Source organism: Rhincodon typus, chromosome 22, assembly GCF_021869965.1.
Source record: "Rhincodon typus isolate 14 chromosome 22, sRhiTyp1.1, whole genome shotgun sequence".
Lineage (NCBI taxonomy): Eukaryota > Metazoa > Chordata > Chondrichthyes > Orectolobiformes > Rhincodontidae > Rhincodon > Rhincodon typus.
Window position 1 is genome coordinate 31726151 of NC_063353.1, and position 22696 is coordinate 31748846.

Genomic DNA, 22696 nt, shown 5'->3' on the forward strand with positions numbered 1-22696 from the left:
AATTTGACCCCGCCTCCGCAATTTAGTCTCACTGGGCACGCAGCTGAAGCGGAACTGCAGGGAAGAATGGCCTATTTCTGTTCAGTAGGCTTTAGTATTTCAAACACTGTAATACGCAAACTGGTTATTCACCTCAGAATGGACAACCGTTACTCTCCGAAACTTACACGCCACATCCATGTAAGGCACGGCAGATCAGAGGCACCGCCCCGGTTCCCATAGTGATCAGCCAACGTACTGCGCCGGCGCGTAGCCTGGAACACGCATTTGCCTGCGTAGCGGGACAACTGGGCGCGCGACGTGGCGGTTTACAGCCAATAGCAGCCCGCGCAATAACCCACCAATGGAGACCGGCCTTCATGACGTCAGAGGAGAGGCTGGAATACAAGGGTCGAGCGGTGATTGGTTAATAGGAGCAAGTTTATTTCCGTTTACTGCAGGGGTGGGCAATTTCCGGTAGACCCCTTTAGAGTGGATAGACGGCAGAAGAAGGGGTGAGAAATTTGGTAATTATAATTAATTTGGTCGTGGTTAATAGTACGAATTGATACATTAATTGGTTGTTCAATTAATTGGAAGATAATAGTGAAACTAACTAATATAGGGGTAAGCACTCCCTTTCAATAGGTAAATTGTCAACTTAAACGTCTACATTATTTTTGTAACTATTATTTTCCGTTATTGCATTTCATTATTTGATTTAAATTTCGATTAAAGTCAAATTAGTGGGTAAATTATGTTAAAACTGTTAAACTGATAGTTGTGCTGCAATGAACAGTTACCCGGTTCATTTAACCATGAAGATCAATGGGCAAAGCCTGCCATTTGGAAATGTTTGTGGATTGACCTTTGTACTTGTAATTAGATTCCTCCAGTTTTGATTTTTTTTTAAATTTTGAAGGTAGGTTAAAAACAATTTGAATACAGCCTTTGCAAGAGCTTTTCTTCTAACTTCTAAATTAAATAATATTGGATGATTTTCAGCCCTAAAGAAAATCTTCACATTGTCTTTCCAGTCCTGGTGAAACATATCATGTGGTATTTTTTCTGACTTTACAGTGTTGAAAAGATTTACATCTTGTGTAGTTATTATTGTCTGGCAGGTTTCATGAACAGCAGTGAGTTAAATGATCAGGTAATTGATTATGTTTAGATGTTGGCTGGAATACTGGGATCTCTCCTGGTCTTTGAATAGTAGTCTTAGATCTTCTGTCCCTACCTGACAGACTGGATAGGGCTTAAGTTTAATATTTTGGCCGCACGTTTATTTTACTCAGGTTCATCTATTTTTTTGAGATGACACCAAGCTAATTATAGATGATATGGTAGGTAAGTTTTTTTTTTGTTCTTTTTTTCAAAGTCGGTAGCAATAATGTGGTGAGTCGTTCCCTAGATTACTAGCTTTTGAAAGCTATAATTATGACTTAATTTAATTAAACACTTAATAGACTACTTATCTTCACTTTGTCTTGGGCAAGGAGACCAGAATTTAATTTCCAGGTTTGATCCTGTATTCAGCTGCCTGATCTCTGTTAGGGTGTGGTAATTGGCTCAGCATCCTCAAACTATTTCTGTTCAGTAGCCTCCAAATTACTCAAACTTTCCAACAATGCACCAATCAGTTATATAATGAACTTTAAAACAAATTTGTTCACAATTACCAATTGTTACTCTTCAAGACCCAGCTGTCAGCTCCTTCTAAGCTGTTGAGATCTGAGGCACCGCCTTTTATAGTGGTCAACCATTGTAACTGTGCCATGTATCAGCCAGGTTCTCTCATAGACTCCTACAGCACGGAGATGAAATGCCTATTGCTGATAATGCACCTATGCACATAACCAACTCATTCCACTGAGAATTACCATTTGGAGTGTCAAATTTATTACCGTTGAGATAGGAATGCTTGAGGGAAGTAGAAAGGAGCAACTTTAATGAGCATATCTGGAATGAAATTTGTAATCTCATCATGCTGGTATAATTTCTTGTTGACAGGTTAAACTTTGTATTCATATGAGATCCCACCCCTACTTGAAAACCTGTATGGATAAATATGGAGAGGGTGAGGAGACTGGACCTACATACTCTAGAGCATAGATAGATGGAAGAAAAGGAGCTCTTGTGGTGCAGTCATAGTGCCTTTGCCTCTTGGCCTAGAGGTCTGAGTTCAAGTCCTTCCCACTCCAGAAGTGGGTATTACCTAGATGCAAGAAGGATATTTCCCCTGGCTTTGGGGACAGGGATCTGAAAACTCCAGGACAGGAGAGAAGTACCACCTAGCAGCAGGAGGATGAGGAGGAATTTTTCAAAAGGCAGTTTAAAAACATCGGAATCTCTACCAAGAGAGGTGTGGAAGCTCAGTTGTTGAGTGTACTCAAAATAGAGAGTGATAGATTTCTGAATATTACAGATACCAAGGGATATGGGAGGTAATATGGGAAAGTGATGTTGAGATCAAAGATCAGCTGTCACAAAGACGAATAGCAGAGCAGTCTCGAGGGGCAAATGCCTATTCCTGCACCCATTTCCAAGTTTGCAAACAGCATGAGATTATGGCTATTTGGGAATTAAGTAATTGATGGCTGCTGATTTGTGCATCTGTCTATTAGCACATACAATTGTAATGACATAAATACATAGTTCACAGGCAAGTATAATTTGAAAATTTGTAATTGTCTGTGCCTAAAAAGTCTTGAAAATTTCAATGTTTTCTTTCCTGGTTTGTCACTAAAATTTGGTGTTGAGTTGCAAATGACCATGAACTACACTTGTGATCTTTGTTATTGGAACTTATAATAAAGTAATACTTTATGCTGTGCTCTTCACTTCCTCAGAGCATCCTGAAACAAATGAAGAAGTAGTTTTGAAATGTAATAACCGTTGTACTGGAGGAACGTTGATCACCATTCATTACAAAACAGAAAAGGTGATGTCACCAATAATGAGGCACCATTCCAAAAATCTAACCTCAACAGCATAACATCAGTTTTCCAGTGAAACACAATGGTGAACATTTTGAAGTTGACCACAAAGTGTAAAGTACATGTAGCAATGTAGTGTCAAAGCTGAACATTGTGAATTATATGACATGAGAGCATGTGGTGGGTGCAACTTTAAAGTAATGATTTGAGTGCCTTTGAGGATAAATAGGTCATGTTTCAATATAATGGTTTATATGCCTCAAATTGATAAAAGGATAGGAATTATCATCATAGAATGACATTATTAATTTTTATCGCAAACTTGTTGGAAAAAAAGGAACTTGCCATTTTATTAGTCAGGAATTTTATGCCGTGATGTTTAGGTACTTTGGTGCTAAAGGAGCACAAAGAACAGTAATTGCATTCTTTCCCATGTATAAGATGCACCAAAAATGAGAACATATGATATTGTGCCCTTTCCACTTTGCTAGTTTTTAAAATTATTTAATATTTAATGGGATGTCTGTGTCACTAGTTAAGCCAACATTTCTTGTTCATCCCTAATTGCTCCCCTGATCCACTACAGTCTTTTTCAGAGAGCAGTTAAAAGTCATTGCTGTGGGTCTGGAGTTCTGTGTAAGCCAGAGTAAGAATGGGAAATTTCTTTCTGTAAATGAGATTAATAAACTAGATATCTTTTACTACAATTAATGAGAGGAATGGCATCCATGAAACTGATAAACTTTTGATTCTATTAAATTATTTTAAATGAGATTTGAACCCATTTCCTCAAGCCTTAGCTTGGGCCTCAGGATTACAAAACTAGTAACATTACCACTAGGCCACTGTCTCCTCTGTGGTATTAAGTTTTATTCAAGTAAGCTGTAATGCTAAAGTTTTGTAGGAGAGCAATGTATAAAATAGCATCTGTTCATTAATTAGACAGCTGTGAGGTTTGTTTGACAATTATAAGATTAATTTTCCATGTTTGACACAATAGAGATTGATCAAGATAGCCAGAAGAATTGGATACGGTGTTAAGAGTTTCAGGTTTATAATCTTTTTTGTAGAAAGGCAATGGAATAGCTCAGTGCATTAAAGAACCTCATTATGAGATCAGGGGAATGCAGTTAAAAGTCTGAAAAATGAAGCAATCTACAAAAGTTGCAGTGAAATGGCAGCAGTTCAAGAAACTCACATGATGCAAACTTAGGAAATAGTTCATCGTTGGACAGGGATATGTGGATACTGTTAGGAAATGGCTGTTTTGTTTTAAATGTGTTGAGTTTGGGCGGGCAGTGCAGAAGGAAGAGATGAACAAAAGTAGGTTGCTTTATATATAGAGAAAAGAGTGATCACGACTGGTAACCTGCAATAATTGAGATTTGATTGTCCAAAAGACATAAATCATAGCTAATAGACATTCTTTTGCTTGTATTTGGCATTAATGTAGAACATTTGTTCAGTATTGAATCCTAGCAAAGTCTTAGCAATATGTGGCATGGAGTTAGCTGCATCTTTTTCCAATGTTTTATACTAGTTAGAGTTCATAAATTGGAATTTGATTTTATTGGTCAATTGTTTTTACAAATCAAGTTAGTTACTTCTAGGCTTTTGTCCATTGTTTTTTGTGTTGATATTACTGTATCTCGAAGTTGAGTAAATAAAGAGTGAAAATTGTTCTCTTGTAGAGTAACACCTAATAAGGCACATCATTTATTAAATACTATTGTGTGACTTTTATAAAATGGAATTTATAGCAAGCACACTCTGATCAGTGATCTGTTTTTCTTGGTGGGAATGTTGACTAAGGTACCTAGAGGATACTCCAGCTCAGTCACCTCATCAGATGAAGCCTGTTTATAATTTTAAAGAATGATATACTCCAATATTGCAGCACTATTTCAGTATCATACAGAAGTGTCAACATAACTGATGACAGTTTCAATGCTATGCTTTTTTCCATCCTACAATTTTCCAACTCCTGAAACTGCTGTGGAATGCTGTTCCCATAGATGCTAAATTTCCTGTAGCACATCACCCAAAAGACCAGCATGAGTGCGAACAATGGCAACATTGCAGTCGAAACCAGTTCCTGGCTATGACAAAAATCCAAGTACCTGATTTCTGGCAATGCTTAAATCATCTCTATGCCTGCTTTCCTAAAAAAGGTTAGTTACTAAATGGCATTTGGGAGATGGAATCCTTTTAACGGGTGTAACAGAATTGCCGGAACCTTTTGTCAAAGGACAATGAAAAAGGATGCAGATGCATTTTAAGTGGCTCTACACAGGCTGTTTTGTGTATCACCTAGTAAATTGGCTACACGATCTCTGGCACAGGTATGGTTTGTTGAGGCTATCTTACTGCCAATTGAGTGATACTTGAGAAGTTCTGGCAGAATAATAAGGAAATTTAATGAAGTGTAATTAATTGGCATTTTATATGCTTTAATCAGTGCTTGGAATAGTCAGATTATAAATGTTATTTTTTCCCAGGTGGTCAAGTAGTCAGCATTTGTTTCTTACTTTAGAATTTAGGAAAAAGTTTATTTGCTTTCTAAATCCACTTTTCTCCATTCAATCCTGCATGTGTATTAAAATAACCTAAATTGTGTTTTCTCGTATTATCTCTCCTTTACAGAAAGACCACAGACGTGATGGGTTTAACAAAGTTGATCCTGTACCTGACCATGTGTGGTGTTTATGCCCTGAGCAAACCAACTGAAAAGAAGGATCGTACCTTCCATGAGAAAGAATTAAGTGACAAGGTGCATGATGACTCCGAGAACTTTGAATATGACCACGATGCCTTCCTTGGAGCTGAGGAGGCAAAGACATTCGATCAGCTCACTCCTGAGGAGAGCAAAGAGAGACTTGGGTATGTAAGAACATGTCAGAAAATATTGAACAAATAATTTTACATTAAAGCTGTACTGTTGACCATCTTTTAAACATTTTTCTATGAGCACACAACCAACTTTTACTTAGTTTGGAACTATATTCTGAGTTTGAATCTCTACGGCTAGATTTATGGGAAATTCCTTGGTGTGAATTAGATCCTAAAACTTCATAGGTGTAACAGTTTCCTCTGTGGGAGTTTAATGTCTCAATATTAATTTTGTTTTGCATCCATCTTCTGTCATTTAAGAACCAATGCTTTAATACTGTTTCTACAATAGACAAGACCCCTTGGTTATAAGTCCACTCTAATAGCAGTGGGATTAGGAATTTAAAGCCATTTTTACTTATCCAGATTTTGATATTATCTTTTCTTTTAAAATAAAAGGTCAAGATTACAATAGTTCACTTGATAGCTTCCTTTGTAGAAACATGTGTAGCTAGGTCAGTTATCTCCTCTTTGCTCTGATTGTGTTAGTACTACCCTTTTTTCTGAAACATGTCATTTATATAAGTCATTGGTGGGTTCTATTTCCCTCTTTTACAATTGTGGACAACAATGAATATGATTATGTAATATCCCTCTTGGCTGCTGGGATCTTTCCAGAATGGGGTTTTGGGTTGTGTGGAACTATACTGAGCAAAAGTTGACACCTTCAAGAAAGAAAGGGATGAAGTCTCCAGGAAGCAAATGTAATGAAAATGCATGTTAATTCAGTAAGTAATTCTGTTTAACTTTTTAAAGTCTTTGTAAAACAGGGAGTCCCCAGGACTACTTCAACACTAGCTTTGTTCACCTGTTTTGTTATTGAGTGCTTTTGCTTTCATTTTACTTCATTACAGAGAATGGCCTTACTCTGCTGCTTGTAACTTAAAACCCTTTTTTGATTGTGTCAACATTTGATCGTCTTGTGTTTGTGTTCAAAAGCAGCCTTTTGATTTTCTAATTTTACCTGTTCTGTATCTCTTGGGGCATTTGACTTAAAATTGTTTGTTATGATTACACACAAATAGGGAAGGAAGTTATGAGCGTGACATAATCTATCTATATACCTTGGTAGGCTCCTTAACTAAGTGGGCAAAGGACTGGCAAATGAAGTATCATGAGAAAATTAAATTGCCCACTTTGGCAGGAAAAAATAAAAACATATGTTGACTAACTAGTAAGAGATTGCAGATTCTGAGATGTACAGGGCTTTCCTGGTTCATAAATCACAAAATGTTTAGTATAGCTGCAGCAAGCTTATTGCAAGGGGGTTAAATACAAAAGTGGGACCATTTCTGGTTCCATATGAAGAGCACTGGTACAATTTCATCTTGAGTAATGTACAGTATTGGTTTCTTTATTTGAGGAAGAACATCAATCCTTTTAAGCAGTTCTAAGAAGGTTTATCAGACCAAGCCTGGAAAGGGTGGATTATCTTGAGGTAAAGTTAGACAGGCTAGGCTTGTATCCTCTGGGCTATAGAAGAGTAAGTGGTGACTTGCTTGAAACATGCAAGATCCTGAGAGGGTTGATGGGGCAGATGTGGAGAGGATGTTTCTTTTTATGGGAAAACCTAGAACTGGGTGTCACTGTTTAATAACCAGGGGGCATCCATTTAAGAGTGAAAAGGTGATTTTTGTTTTCCCTCTTTTTTTTTTTTTCCCCTACTTGTTTGTTTCCACCACATTTTTCTTTAGGAAAGAAATTGCACAGATTTTTAATATATTTAAGGCACAGCTGGACAGATTTTTGCCAAGTATTGTGGTGGAAGGTTATCAAGGATTAGGTGGAAATATGGAGTAATCAGTTGAGCCATAATCCTATTGCATAGTGGATCAAGTTTGAGTGCCTATTCCGCTCTTGATCTGTATGTTTGTATATCAAAGTTAGGCATTTATCTTTCTAGACCCAGTGCCACATTGTAGCTTACGTTTTCTATGCTTTAAATTCTGAACTTAATAAGTGTTCCATCCCTATCAACCACCAGTGGTGGAAAAGTTTATTCCTCCACTCAGCCCTTGCTACTTCCCTTTTCCACTTCAGAAAACTCATTAGTACAGCAAACCTTTTATTAACTGGCACCAACGGGACCAGGAGTGTACCTGTTCATCAAATATACCGGTTGATCAAAAGGTCCACATGATCAATGTAGAAGCACACATTAAGTAGTAGAAGTGTAATACAGGGGGAATATGCATCAGTCTTGTACTTCATTTACAACATAAATCACTTAAATAATAATGCAGCTTTGCCTTAGCTTACCGGCAGAAAGCCTTCTCACTCACACCCTCAACTGACTACTTGGGCATCGTGGAGATCATGATAATACAGTAAACTTCCATACTTGAGGCATATAATTTTTGCTAGTTTATTGAGAGTGCTGGTTCACAAGTTGCCAGTTAAAACAAAGTTTGCTGGAAATCCACTTTCTTGTGTCTTTGGTCACATCTCCTCAATGTACTGAAAATGTAAGACTGCAATATGCAACATATATACTTCATCATGGCGCCAAATTCTCTCAGTCCAGATCATTGCTTGCAAAGTTTAAAAGCTGTAGTCTGGCACCTCTTCAAAACTGTTTTGATATTTAACCAGTCCAGCTATTGTGACTTCTTTGAGTTATAGATTAGGAATAATTGGGGTCACTACATTTATGTTTGAGTCTGCTCAAATACAACACCTTTTGTAACCTTCAAAGATATTGAACAGATTTATTTCATTCTAGTAAATGAGTTAGATTTGAGCTCTGGTTCTACAGATGAAAGACTAGATTATGTGAATCTTTTTTTAAATTGTTCCTTTAGGGTTCATTAGCCTCTCGATCATAAAAGCCAGGATGATTCTAGTTAGTCCCTGGCTTTACAATTGGCTGATTCCACTTATGGGAACACTAGAGGGGCATTACAATTGATCTGTTTGTCTGTGCTGGGGAGTTTGAGTTCATCTATTCTTCTGTTAAATCCACAGCTGAAGTTTTGACTTTTACATACATGTCACCCTCTCTAACATTTAATTTAAGGTGGCTGTAAGAGCAAAGCTAATGGGGAGTGCACTCCACAGAGGTATCCATTCTTATGTAACTCTCCAGAATCCTTCACTACATTGAACATAAGTACCAGTCCTTCAGCTTCTCCAAGCTCCTTTCCTAACCTTTCCCGGGTTTTCTGACTTTCCCAACAGAAAAATTGTAGATAAGATCGATGGAGACAAGGATGGGTTTGTTACAGAGGAGGAGATTAAGAAATGGATTAAACTTGCACAAAAGCGTTGGATTTACGAGGATGTCGACCGTCAGTGGAAGGGTCATGATCTAGACAACGATGGCCTCGTGTCCTGGGAAGAATACAAAAATGCGACCTATGGGTCCCTGTTGGGTAGGTTTTTATGACAACTCTTTAAGATTCAGAGTCTGACCCTTCCATCTACACGTTTTTTGTCTTTTTGTAGAATGATAGTAGATAAAATAGATGAGGATAAGGACGGATTTGTGACGGAGGCAGAGCTGAAGGCCTGGATAAAGCGGGCTCAGAAGAGGTACATCTTCGAGAATGTTGGGCGCCAGTGGCCAGATTTCGACAGTAACCAGGATGGGCTTGTCTCCTGGGAGGAATACAGAAACGTAACATACGGCTACTACCTGGGTAAGGAGCAGCAGGCGGGACACTGAGCTGCATGCAATACTGAAGAGAGAACAGTTAGTGGCAGTAAACAGGAGAAGGAATTTTGGTGCTGGACTACCCCGCTACGAGTTGTAAAAATAATTCAATATGAATTCTGATCCTCCTAGCATTACTAGAGACTTCAAGCTGTATTGTAACCTTGTAATTTAGCAATAAAAATTCACACCCATCAGGACATTGCATTCATAAGAACATAAATAGGAGCAGGAGTAAGCCATTCAGCTTTTCAGTATCTACCTTTTCAAGTACCCTCAAAATCTTGTATGTTTTAATAAGGTCACCTTTCATTCATCTAAAGTCTAATGAATGAAGGTTTAACCTGTTTAGGTATATTGATCTGTTAACCAGTTCCTCCTAAAAATCAGCCTAATGAATCTCTTATGAACAGCCACCTATGCTAATACGCACTTTCTTAAATATGTGTCCAAAATCGTACAGTGCAGCCTCATCAACACCCTTTCCAGTTGTAACAAGATTTTCCCACTTTTAATCTCAAACCACCTAACATTAAGGGACAAAATTTCATTTGTCTTAATTACTTGCTGCACCTGTATGCTAACGCTTGATAGACAAGAACACCGAGATTCCTCGACTCTGTACTTTCTTGGAGTTTCTCTTTATTTAAATAACAGTCTGCCTTTTGATTCCTCCTACCAAAGTGCATTGACCTCACAGTTTCCCAAGTTAAATGCTATCTGCCAAGTTTTTCTTCCCAGTCACTCAACCTATATCTAAACATGTCGTAGCTTCCTTATGTCTGCATCACAACATGCCTCCTCAACTACTTTTGGATCATCAGCAAATTTGGATACATTACACTCTGCCCTCTCCTCCAACGCATAATAAAGATGGTAAATAATTGAAGCTGTAGGACTGATCCTTGCAGCACTCCACTATTTCCGTCAACACAACCTGAAAAGATCTATTACTCCTGTCTTTGATGTAAGTAAATTAAGGGGTGTCTCTTGAAAATGTCCAGCACCGCCACCACCACCATGATCTCTCATACTGACTGCAGTTCAGACACCAGCTTCTCCACTCTGAGCTGAGGTTCCTTGAGTAGCCAACTGATGCTGCAGATGTGGTCATTGTGGATCACATTGGCAACACCAGCTCCCACATATTATTGCTGCAGTGCAACACCTGCTCAGCCATTTTATTGTATTTAATTAGATGTTAAATATTTTAAAGGTGGATTTCTTGCTGGTACTCTTCAGGTGTAGTAATGTCTCCTGATTTAAATCAATTGGCCAATCAAGAGATACCCAGAAGAAATTCTCCTCAGTCACATACGTGTTATCCTGTGACCTCACTCTTCGGCTGACAGGTTGAAGGGATTCTGTGCCACCAGTTTTTTTTAATCTCCCATTGCTGCTGTTCTTAGACAAGTCCACCGTTCCTTTAATAAAAGCATGCCCCTGCTCTCTTGAATTGTTTGGGAAGTTGCTGACTCTGCTCTCAGTGGTGCTATGTTTGAAGAATCGGGTACTTCTCTCTCTACCTCTTTCAGGTCTGCTGACTGCCATCGTGTCTTCCTTTCTCTTGCCGTTGTCTGACCACCAGTCTTATGCTTGTGCACTCTTTCTCCAAGCCTTCTTTCATAATGGCCAATCCTTCTGTACCTCAACTCCAATTGCCAGGCTTTGGTCCAAATCCTTCATATCCATGCCTATCAAAATTCCACCATTTACAGTCCTAAAATTCAATTAATCCAACTGCATCCACAAGCTTTTTGAGGACCAAGTTCCACATTTCTCACTTTTATGTGGAAGAAATGCTTTAATTTTAAGTGATATAGAATGGCTGAATCTTTCTCCAGGTAATTTCCTTCTAGAATTTTCACTTTGCACCCACCACAAAGAACCATACCCTTTTCATTCAGTGTGTTGTCTCCACATCAGTATGTTGGGCAAGTTCTTCAATATTTCACTTGTACTGTACACATGAAGACCTGAAGCTAAAGGTCTGTCACTTCTGAGACCAAGAGACCACTCTGGGATGGAAGTCTCCTTTTGGTTGGCTTTTGCATCTATTTAATAATTCTGAATATCCTCACTGCAGCTGTTTTTGAAAGTAGGCTTGCAGCATGTTGAAGCCCCTAATTCAAAATGCAAAATTGCACTTCTTTGAACAACTACAAAATGACATGAAGAGGTTCGACATAGTAGAAGGGACTTTATTCATTCATCTTATGAACATAAGTTGCAGTAACAGTAGGCTGATGTAGTAAGATCATGGCTGATCTTTTAATTTGGCTACTCTTTCCCACATTAACTCCATAAGCTTTAATTTGGAGTCATATGTAGCGTAAAGGGAGGTGTTTGCAGGTATTGGAGGCCAATCATCACAGCTACAGGACCTCCGGGTAGTGCCCTATGCCTAAACATCTTTGACTCCTCAATAATGACTTTGCCTCTATCATAAAATGAGAAATAGGGATTTTGCTGCTGATTGGTCTTGAGCATTGCGCATTCACGATTACTCAAATACTCTAGCGGTCTGTGTCCAAACGCGGTTTGACCTGGACAACATTCAGACTTGGGCTGATAAATGGCAAGTAACATTTGCCTTACACAAGTGTCAGCCAATGACTATCTCTGACAAGAGAAAATAATTGTCCTCATTTGACATTCAGTGGCATTACCATTGCTTAGTAGTTTATAACCAATATCTTGAGGGTTACCATTGACCAGAAATTGAATTGGATTTGCAATCTAAATATTCTGGCAACAAAAGCAGGTCAGAGGCTAAGAATTCAATGGTGAACAACTCCCCTACAGCCTCCCCAGTGACTGTCCACCATCTACAAGGTGCAAGTCAAGAAGAGTGTGATGGAATACTCCCCATTTATCTGGATGCATACAGTTCAAACAACATTCAAGGATGTTCACATCTGCCAGAGAACTGGCCACTTGATCACTACCACATGCACAAACATTCATTCCATCCAAAATAAATACACAATAGCAGCAGTATGTACCCTCTACAAGATGCACTGCAGAAATTCACCAAGTTCCTTAGACAGAACCTTCCAAACCAATGACCAGTACCATCTAGAAGGACATGGGCAGCAGATATTTGGGAACACGCCACCTGTAAGTTCCTATCCAAGCACTCACTATACTGACTGGAACAAGATCATTATTCCTTCATTGTGACTGGGTCAAAATCCTGGAACTCCCTCTCTGACAACTTTGTAAGTGTGTCTGCATGAAATAGACTTCAGTAGTTCATGAAGGCTACTCACCTCTGCAAAATATAGGATGGGCAATAAATGCTGAGCAAGCCAGTGAAGCCTACTTCTCCCAAATGAATGACAAAACATTTGACATTTCTTTGAGAGTCACAACATGATTTGTGCAAAGAGAATGTTTATCTTTGCTGAATGTAGTGTTTTATCCAAATGCTGTAAAGCATAGCCTTGTCTTGTCATTATAGCAACCCAACTAGCTGGAAAGATTGTTTTGTTTAGGTATAATAATGTACTGTGCATGGAGTTTTAGAAGGATGAGGAAGTCTTCTGAATAAATGATGCGCTTTCAAAGTTTTGTTTTGCAGCAGACAGTTTAGCAGTACATGCACACAAGGAAATTCATTGTATTAGTTTTGGAATTTGAGCCACATGAATCCATCCTATGTAATTAAAAGAACTGTTTACCACTATGGCACATTGAGCCAGCCACAAGCAGCAAATGTAAAAGCTTGTGCAGCTGAGTATTCTAACACATTCACAAGAATGTGTTAGAATAAGTTCTGCTTGTACATGACTGGTGAATTCTGTTGATGAATCTCATTTAAAAGTGTCTGGAGTTGTGGTTTTGATTGCATGATTGATCACTAAACCCTGTCAGAGATTTAAGTATGCACTGTATAATTTAAAAAGCTGTATGTGTCAGTCTTTGTGTTCAGTATAATGTTTCACAAAATTTAAAATATCAGTGATAGACAAAAGGATTTATAGGTGGGATTGGCATGCAGGAAATGTGGGGAATCAGAATCTTGGTTTGAAGCAAGTGGAGAAGAGTTTGTTTTAACACTATGCCACCTGTGATATGTCAACCATTAAATGTCTACTGTTACATTATAAAGGGGAATAATCAACACTTAAAGGTATAAATAGGATAAATTGATTTCTCCATGTTAAGTGATCCCTTTCACAATAAACCGGCGACCTGTCAGTTCTACTCTTGGTAGATCTTCCAAGTGTTCATCTTGGCAAATGGAATTTAGATTTTCCCATTGGCTTCTTGTAATGCTCTTTCTGTTGATCACTAAGGTCAGTTGATCTGACCTGATACAAAAGCAGAAATTCCTGGTGAAACTCAGCAGGTCTTGCAGCATCTGTGGAGAGAAAGCAAAGTTAACATTCAGAACAAAGTTCTCTGGACCTGAAGGGTTAACTCTGCTTTCTTCCCACAGGTGCTGAGAGACCTCCTGAGTTTCTCCAGCAATTTCTGTTTTTGTTTCAGATTTCCAGCACCTCCAGTTCTTTTGTTTTATTGATCTAACTTGATATTCATTAACTTGACATGGATCAAAACTGAGACCAAACTTTTTTTTTGTTGACCATGTAAAACCAACAAAAAGAAAACTCACTGGGAGTAAGTCGATGTTTTGTTTTTAATAGGTTACTACCATGGAATTGCGGAAATTACACTAGTCTTGATTGAGTAATCGGGTTTTTTCTTTTCTTTCTTTACAGGGTAATTTTTGAGAAAATGCAGAATTTTCTTTTAGCAGACATTCCTGTAGCATCCAAAGCAAGAGTGAAGTACTTTAAAGACTGATGTATAAACACACGTTCTTTGCTTCAGCATTCAGTCAGAACTTTTATCTGGGACCTAACATTCTCTCCAGAATCGATCAAGTGTTCATGTGCCTCTGTTTTCAACTTGTTTACTAATGTTGGAATTGTTTTTTTTCCTCCCCTTTTTCCTTCTACATCCTTTTGATCTCCACAGACGATGTGGATGCTGACGATGGCTACAACTACAAACAGATGATGGCAAGAGATGAACGCAGGTTCAAAAAGGCTGACCAGAATGGTGACCTGTTTGCTACAAAAGAGGAATTCACTGCCTTCCTGCATCCAGAGGAATATGACCATATGAAAGACATTGTTGTGCTGGTCAGTATTTTGATGATGCCATGTTTTCTCCCAACACTACTTAATATTTACAGGCCAAGCCCATTATGGGCAATCTGGGTCTGCTTTTTTTATATTTTCTAATTAACCTATCAAGAGGTGTGATGACACAGCTGTGGAGCAGGTGGGACTTGACCCCAAGCCTCCTGGCTCAAAGGCAGAGATACTACCACTGTGCCACAAGAGCCCTTCTCCCAACTCTATTTAAAGTGGCATAATATTATGTGGAGCAGCTGCAGGCCATTCAACCCAGCTGATGTACACTGGTATATGTTTGTATACAAGCTTCTACTCTGCTTCATTTAATTCTGTTATGCTATCTCTCTATCTTTTTAAGTAATTGAGAAAGTCAGATTAGTACATAATACATCAAGATGCAGAAGAACTGAATGAATATTTGATGAGGGATGGGATTGAGGATTAGAAGAATAAACACTGCTGTGGCTTTTTGGAATTATGTAACTGGTTGGCACTGAATAACATGGTTGTGTGAGACATCCACACAACCAGAAAAGATCTTTGTGACCCATTTAATTGATTCCAAAAGAAACAAAGTTTATGCAAGTGATCTTGACTCTCAACTACACCAGTTGCCAACAAATTAACAGTGTCCAGTTTCTTGCTGGATTTTCAAGCTTCTTCTTTCCACCTTCATTGTAATAAGGTGTTTGCAGACACTTGCCACTCTGCACAGTTAAACCCAAACTGTGTGTTCACTTCCTACAAACGGAGTCTGTATTCCTTTTTACAACTATTGTACTAGAGACTTTTTGTTGTTTCTGGCATTTTTTGTGACTGTTTCTCTATTTTTCTGATGATATGTACTCTCCTAGTTGAAAAGTCATAACAGTGTAATTTTTGTTTAATTGGATGACGGGAAAATGGTCAATGATTTTGTTAACAATTTTGATTTCCTGGATGTATAGACACTTAGACTTTGCCAAGGGCATAACACTCCCATTATGCAAAGTTATGTTAGTTCTTTCTTTAAAGTAGGTTTTTACTTTCTGAGCAGCATTCAAAACTCTGATGAATACGGCAATGTATTACCTCCTGTTGTAAGTTTTTATATCCAGAAATGGACAAGAGCTCTGTTTTTCTGGCAGGAAACCATGGAAGACATTGATAAGAATGGAGATGGCTTTATTGATTTGGAGGAGTATATTGGTAAGTAGATTGAAATTGGAAGATCACAGATTAAAAACAGGAGGCTAAAGTTGCATCAGATCAATTGTGGGTAGGAGCATGAGTGACGCATATTGCTGCTGCAGCATGCTGTCACAGCAAGTGAAAGATGCTGGAGGATTTTGGAATGGGTGTAGTGATTGGCAAGGACAGAAATATGCACAAGAGTTGAAATGAATTGAGGCTGATTTGGAAATCAACAAATGTATCTGGTTTCACCAACACATGGGTGATACTGTGCATATCTAATTACTCTTGATGGAATAGATGGATCATGCTCAGCTTAGTGAGGATTGACACTTCAGGCTCTAGCTGACCACAAGGGAAAAGGAAAGGATTTAAACCTGTACAATGTTACAGGTAAGAATTGAACAGTTGGCTTTGGAGTTGCCAGATTTTAACTAATCCATGAATTAATGTTCGACTGCTCAGGAAAGTTGTAGCCTGAAAAATAATGAAGAGTTAATGCAGGCAAACATTTGGAAGTTGAGCCCTTATTTGTTTGGCTGCTAATAAGAGAACACCTTTTTGATGAGTGAAGGAACACATTTCAGCTAAAGCTCAAAGGTTTTGCAGAGGAGACGGTGCAATACTGAAGTATAGCAATTATACAATGGTTAGGGATAATGGTGGTGACAAAAGACAATCTGGCTAATTTGACTAGGAAAAAGGACAGATCAAGAAAGTTGAAAAGGGATAACACCAGACATTTGTCTATTGTGTAGGATATCTGACTGACTATCTCAGTTTTGAACAGAATACAAGCTGCACTGAGAGAATTTCCACTGAAAGGAGTGGGTGAAAAATTGGGTTGAGGTAGTGAATTAAGAGTGGGCGTGCTTAGCCAGGTGATTTTTTGAATGGGGCAAATACTTGAGGTGAAAAGTGTTGTATAGCGTCTTTCATACCAGAATATCCTAAAATGGCTTGCATCTGATTAGCACTTTTGAAGTATATCATTATTACATTCTTGGAAATGCACCACCTAATTTGTCCACTGCAAGCTACCATGTACAGCAGTGAGATGTGCTTTTGTGATGTTAATAGAAGAGTAATGTTGGCTAGGACATCGGAGGGAAATTGATTTGTAATTCACGGATTAAATTTCTTTGCATTTAACAATTAATTAATTGTGTACATAGCCTGCTGCTGAGCCATGGCCCTAGACTAGTGAGGCTGTAGAAATTTCATCTACATTCATTATCCAGTCAAGATTAAATGATGTGGATTGCAATATTGAGTTGGTCTCTTGAGCTTTACTTGATCAATATGGGGATGTTTGGGGGAGGGAGTTGTGGCAGGGGGTGGGGAGGATGGCGGTGTTGGAGTAAATGTAATGTGCTTTCTCCTGAGTTTTTTTTTTTCAAATCTGCAGTAAGTTGTCTTTGACAGATAGAAGTCTCTATGGAAGCAGAGCTCTTGGTGCCAGACATTTGGAGCAAGTGGAAGTTTGCCACTTTTTAATCACCGTGGTACATTTAAGCAAAGTTGTTTTGCTGCTAGGGTCAGGATCACAGAAGTTCAAAGGGTAAAGTTGTGTGTGACCGCCCTTCAATACTTTCAGGTGATATGTACACTGCAGACAGTGATGGCCATGAGCCTGATTGGGTCAAAACCGAGCGTGAGCAATTCACAGAGTTCAGAGATCGCAACAAAGATGGCAAAATGGATAAGGATGAAACCAAAGACTGGATCTTGCCAGCTGACTATGACCATGCTGAGGCTGAAGCCCGACATCTTGTCTATGAGTCTGATGAAAACAAGGTGATCTATTCCTATTACTCATTCAATTTTATGCACTTGATTATATTAAACATTTAGTCCTGTTAGTGAAGTTTTCATCAATCTTTCATACGTGCCTAATGAAGTTTTCATCAGTCTTTCATATGTGCCTGATCCTTCAGCTGTCTAGCACCTAAGGTCTAAAATTCCCTACGTTCTCTTTACTGGAGCTGGCCAATAATAAAACTGTATGGATGGATGGTTGGGATGTAATAGGAAGGAAAATTGTGACCGGTGTGGATAAGCTATGGTTTTCTTTCTGAAAATTAGGAAGGGAATTTGCACAATTCATTACAGTAATGTTTTTACCCCTCAAATTAAAGTCAAGACTAGTTTTAAACATTTAGAAAATATTCAAGGGTTAACACCAATGTTGAACAAACATCTTTTCACTCAAAGGAAAATTATTTTGAATTAAGTTGAAGGAAAGACATGGGATAGGGGTGAATTCAGAAAATTCAGAAGGCAATGAAAAACATTTCCGAGGAGGACAGATTGAATATTTGATGTGATGAATTTGTTTGATCTTTCCAAGAAGTAAAATTGTTGATCTAATGGCCTGTCCTTGTTCTTAAAAGCCTTTCTCCTATATGTGACATCTTTTATAATTGTTTGCCTCCAAATTTGTTCCAGGATGGAAAACTCACCAAAGAAGAAATAGTCAAAAAGTATGACTTGTTTGTGGGAAGCCAGGCCACAGACTTTGGAGAGGCCTTAGTAAGACATGATGAGTTCTAAGTGTGTTGATAACTACTGTGGAGAACGAACAAGAATCCATTCCATAAAGAAGGGATAATTTATTTTTTACAATTTGCTGTTTAACTTGGTGTTCTGTTCTCAGGTTGTTAACTGTGTTCTATTCAGAAGCAGAGAAGGAGGGTTGGTGGTTGTAAAGAAGCAGCCATTTTGTGTCTGGAGAGTGATGTGTAATTACTGGTATATATTTCCCAAGTATGTGTAGAATCCTAACCACATTTATTTTTGTATTGTTTTCTTCTTTTGATTGGATAACTTTAATCCCATGCAGCGGCTATTTAATTTTCAGGAAGCTCCATGGCCTGGTTAATTAGCAGTCCAGAAAAGTTGCTTATGCATAAAATTCAAGAAATGCTTTAATTATGGAAGTAGTTTTTGGTCAGGTCATTTGTTTCCTGTCTTGAGGGGTTTGTTTGTACAATTGCCATTTTGGAGTTCAAGCCAATGTGTGCATTTGTGTATATGTATGGACAAATGCTGGGAACTGGATACACCCTCAATAAATTACCTTGGCCACCTGTTGCATTTGTGTTCTGCAGCATTCCACCATTCTGTAATATACTGCCACAACGTGAAAAGGAATTGAATTATGCTATTAACACAAAATTGGAGAAGGGAAGTCCATTTCTGCCTGCCTATATGGCTGGAGCACCATGACTAAAACACCCTTAGCCCCTTGAACCACCATGTAATTCCCTGTCTAGAAGATCTAGTATTCAAAAATTTATTGATAAAGACACTTTCCTTTCATGTAAAACAGTCTCCTCCCGGTCAAGAACCAGTCAGGCTCCCTCCTGAAAAGTATAGTAAATGTATATAGTATTGATCATGTTAATACATAATAATAGCTGCAATGTAACTTTTTTGTCCCTATTTCTCTCAGCCTTTCACTGGTCTCTGCTGCCATCTATAGGTTAAACTTTAACAGTATTTAGAAATAAACCGTACATTATGTTTTGTAACCCAACTGGCAATCAGTTAAAGGCAGGTTGATCCCCTCACTGATGAGGGTAGGTATGCCATTTTGCTGATCGTTAAACGAACTGGGCATCCTTTTGTGAGAATTCCATCTTGAAATTCCACCTGAAATGTTACTCTGTAACTTGGTCATTTTGTTATCCTATATTTGCCATCTTGTGCTTTGAGGAGAGATATATATTTGGAGAGTTTTAATATAAACATTCATGGAAGTGACATACTATTTTAAAAAAAAAGCCAGAATTCAGTCACTAGGTCAATTCAGTGTTATATTTGTACATACAATGAGACATATAGTTGATTTTTCTTGTTACTAATGCATTTATGTGTACATTAGGAATGTATCTTATGTAGTCTATTTACTTGGCTGAGAAAGAGAAAACTTGGAAACACCCAACAGATCAGACAACATCTATGTGGAAAGAAACTGAATTAATGTTTCAAATGAACGATCTTTCAATTCGAGCAGGAAAAAAAATGTTGACTAATATTGACAGTGTTTCTAATGAATTTTTTAATGTGTTTGCGGTTTTGATTTGCATTTTTTGCATTTGACCAAATTGGCATTCTAAAGCATATGGTGTTGCGCCATGTAACGGCGGGACACAAATGTCGAAAATTCTTCCATTCGTATTCACAATAGTTTGTGGGAACAAAGAAAGGAAATGAGCATCAAAGGTACTGCACAGTGTTCAACAGCCATCAGTTTGACTTTGATCACACAGTGGTATGGTTAGCCTGCAGGTTGCAGAGACATGTGGTTAAAGCTCTTGGTATCTATTGGTGTTCAAAACCACACACAGTGCTCAAAATAGCCATAGTCTGACTTTTTCCTACTTCATTTTGTTGAGTTGCTCTGAACAGTATTCATATACTACTAAATTGTGGGATTTTTTCCCTCTCTCTACTCTGCCAGCTATACGTCAACCAGCATGCAGAAGAAAAGTTAGCTAGCTGCCTTTTCTATACAATGAGATCTGTTGCCAGTAACGTTTGCGTCCAAAACTTTGATCTAACTTTCTAGCCCATTGAGTTTAAGATGCATAATTTCCTTCCTTGCTTTCTTTTTTTGTTCTACCTATAAAAATGAGCAATCTTTTCTTTAAGAGTATGCTGCACTGCTTAGTCGTCTCTGCTCAGATCCTCCTTCGATGTAATGATCTAACTTTGATTATTTAGAAATGATAAACCAAAACATGTTGTTTTGAATCCACCTGATCTATGATGCTGATTAAGGGATAACTTGTGTCCTCCAGTTAAGTGCCCAACACAGAGCATTTCACATTTCACATCTCCACATTTGACTAAAGCTCTTGAGAAGATTCATGTGCAACAGCTATGCAGTTTTTTTATTCCTCCCTGCCCTGTCAACTTATGTTAGATATTGACTTCTAATCTAAATCTATCTAGACAGCCAAAGATTTGATCATGGTGACATTTAATTGTCAATCGCATTCCACTTCGCATTTAGCTGAGTGAATAATCAGGAGAACAGGTAGACTTGGATTCATTTTTTAAGTAATGGGAATCTGAATGGATGTCATCTAACCCGGGTGACTGACTTGAGACTGGGAGTTGAACCTCTAGTGTAAGTCGATCCTTCCTTGTGTTGTAATACAGCAGTTTTAATTACCACCTTCTCCCCCCACCCCTCAACCCTTCACTGCTGCCCTCCTGTTTCTAAGCAGACAGCTGAGTTTTTTTTCTCTCAGTAAACACTGAATTTTGTTTCAAAACTTGCTTTGTTTGAGAGTTCTTCAAAGAAGATTCTTTGGGCAATTTATTTACAGACAAGAATTTAATCAAGGAGTTTGTATATTGTAATACATGAGTGAGTTATATGCTAGACTAATATACTTGCGAGAGACTTCTAGTCTGGAGTCCAACTGAGGATTTCAAAAGAATGCCTGAGTTGTAATAATTAACCTCAGTACAGTAGATTCATAATTTCATTTGTTCTGCTTTTACACCAGTAGCCCCTCTTTTCGTAAATGACTGAAATTTCTTATTCCCACTCTCAGAAGCCTTTCTAACTTGGCCAACCATCCTGCCATGCAAATTCAGAAATGGATTCAATTGTTTTAATGTTGGAGGTGAAGTTAATGGGTTTCATTTAGATTGTGTGAAACTTTTTTAAAATTAGTTAAATCTAATTTAATTGTTATAACCCTCAATAGATTTAGAATATCAGTGCAAAGAAAGAGATTTGTGTCTTATTTCAAAAGAAATCAAAAATGTGGTTCTATCCACTGAATGAGAGTAATATGAAATATCTTATGGTCTTAATTGGGCTGGAATGTGATGCATCCAGAGTTCAATAGATGCTCAACATTTATTACCAATATATGACTCTGGTTACATTGGAAACATTTTGGTGTGCAACTATTGCCTGTCAAAATCTGTCCTAGGAAGACCCAACAGTTTGTAAGAAGAGAAAATTCAGGAAACTGAATCAGTAGAATAATTTTTAGTTTGAGATGGAGGTCCAAATCTGCTGCTCAAACTGGTCAGACTGCATTGTGTGCTGGGTGAGAGGAGTAGATGCACGTTTTGTAAAGTGAACTACGTTTATCATGTCAGGGCAGGTGGGATCTTGTAGTAAAATCAGTTGCAGTGCATCACTGGGACATTCAGCAAATGTTTGCTATATATTTTTGGAAATCCATTTAAACATCTGGTTTTGCTGCCTTTGGCTGTTGGGCAGGTCTGAGCTGTCACTCACACCATACTTGAAGTATCAGTAAATTGCACGTTTTTAATATGTCTACACTAGCACATTTTCTTCATGTAAAATGTTTGCCTGTGTCGCTTTGAATTGAATTCTAATCTTCAATAAAGTGGGTTTTTTTAAAATAAAAAGAGTTTTGTGTTTTTTTCCAGAGATCACAATTGTTATGGGATTTGCTTTGTTCTCTTGTTATGCAGTCTCTTTATTCTAGCCCTTGAATATTATCAATCAGCCCTTTGTACCAATTGTAGTTTCTGCACCAGACCTTTTCTTCCACAATCTTGCAGGTTTTCCTTTGTCTGTATTGTGTTCTTTGATAGCTACTGAGCAGCTAATAGAAAGTTGTGCTTGCAAATTATTTTCATGGAGTATTTGTCACTACCCCAACCAGATATTTCCAAATTAACTGAAAAGGAATGTAAAGTATATCAGTCGTCCAGCAATAACCATCACCATGTTTGACAGCTAATTAATTTTTGAAAGTCTATCCATTTATATGGGTTTCTTTTTGATGAAATATAGCCCGGTTGTTGTTGATGCAATAGTGAGCAATTGTAATCAAACTTTAATCTTTCAGTGAAGCAGAAAGTGGATGTGCACATGGAATTGAGTCCCCACTTTAGACATATAATTTCTT

The 22696-nt window shown here is 38.0% G+C and overlaps 1 protein-coding gene across 12 annotated transcripts; it reads left to right on the forward strand.

Moving 5' to 3' along the window:
* The first annotated feature begins 400 nt into the window (after positions 1 to 400).
* On the forward strand, positions 401 to 22190 carry LOC109914075 (calumenin). 12 transcript variants are annotated; one of them, XM_048610068.1, is made up of 9 exons: positions 418 to 506; positions 2832 to 2923; positions 4934 to 5089; positions 5562 to 5798; positions 9252 to 9445; positions 14446 to 14612; positions 15737 to 15797; positions 17380 to 17579; positions 18231 to 22190. In XM_048610068.1, exons 4-9 carry the CDS (start codon positions 5578 to 5580, stop codon positions 18333 to 18335), a joined length of 948 nt encoding a protein of 315 aa, XP_048466025.1. In that variant the 5' UTR covers positions 418 to 506; positions 2832 to 2923; positions 4934 to 5089; positions 5562 to 5577; the 3' UTR covers positions 18336 to 22190. The 12 variants fall into 12 exon arrangements, with proteins under 12 accessions (XP_020369242.1, XP_020369238.1, XP_048466022.1 ...); XM_048610069.1 differs by having other exon boundaries at positions 434 to 494; XM_048610070.1 differs by lacking the exon at positions 418 to 506 and adding an exon at positions 773 to 901.
* Positions 22191 to 22696: the final 506 nt, after the last annotated feature.

Coding starts and splice junctions, on each gene's coding strand:
- LOC109914075 (XM_020513653.2), top strand. CDS start 5,578: ATGGGTTTAACAAAGTTGATCCTGTACCTGACCATGTGTGGTGTTTAT. Junction 15,798..17,379: donor TGATTTGGAGGAGTATATTG/GTAAGTAGATTG, acceptor CAATACTTTCAG/GTGATATGTACACTGCAGAC. Junction 17,580..18,230: donor ATGAGTCTGATGAAAACAAG/GTGATCTATTCC, acceptor AATTTGTTCCAG/GATGGAAAACTCACCAAAGA.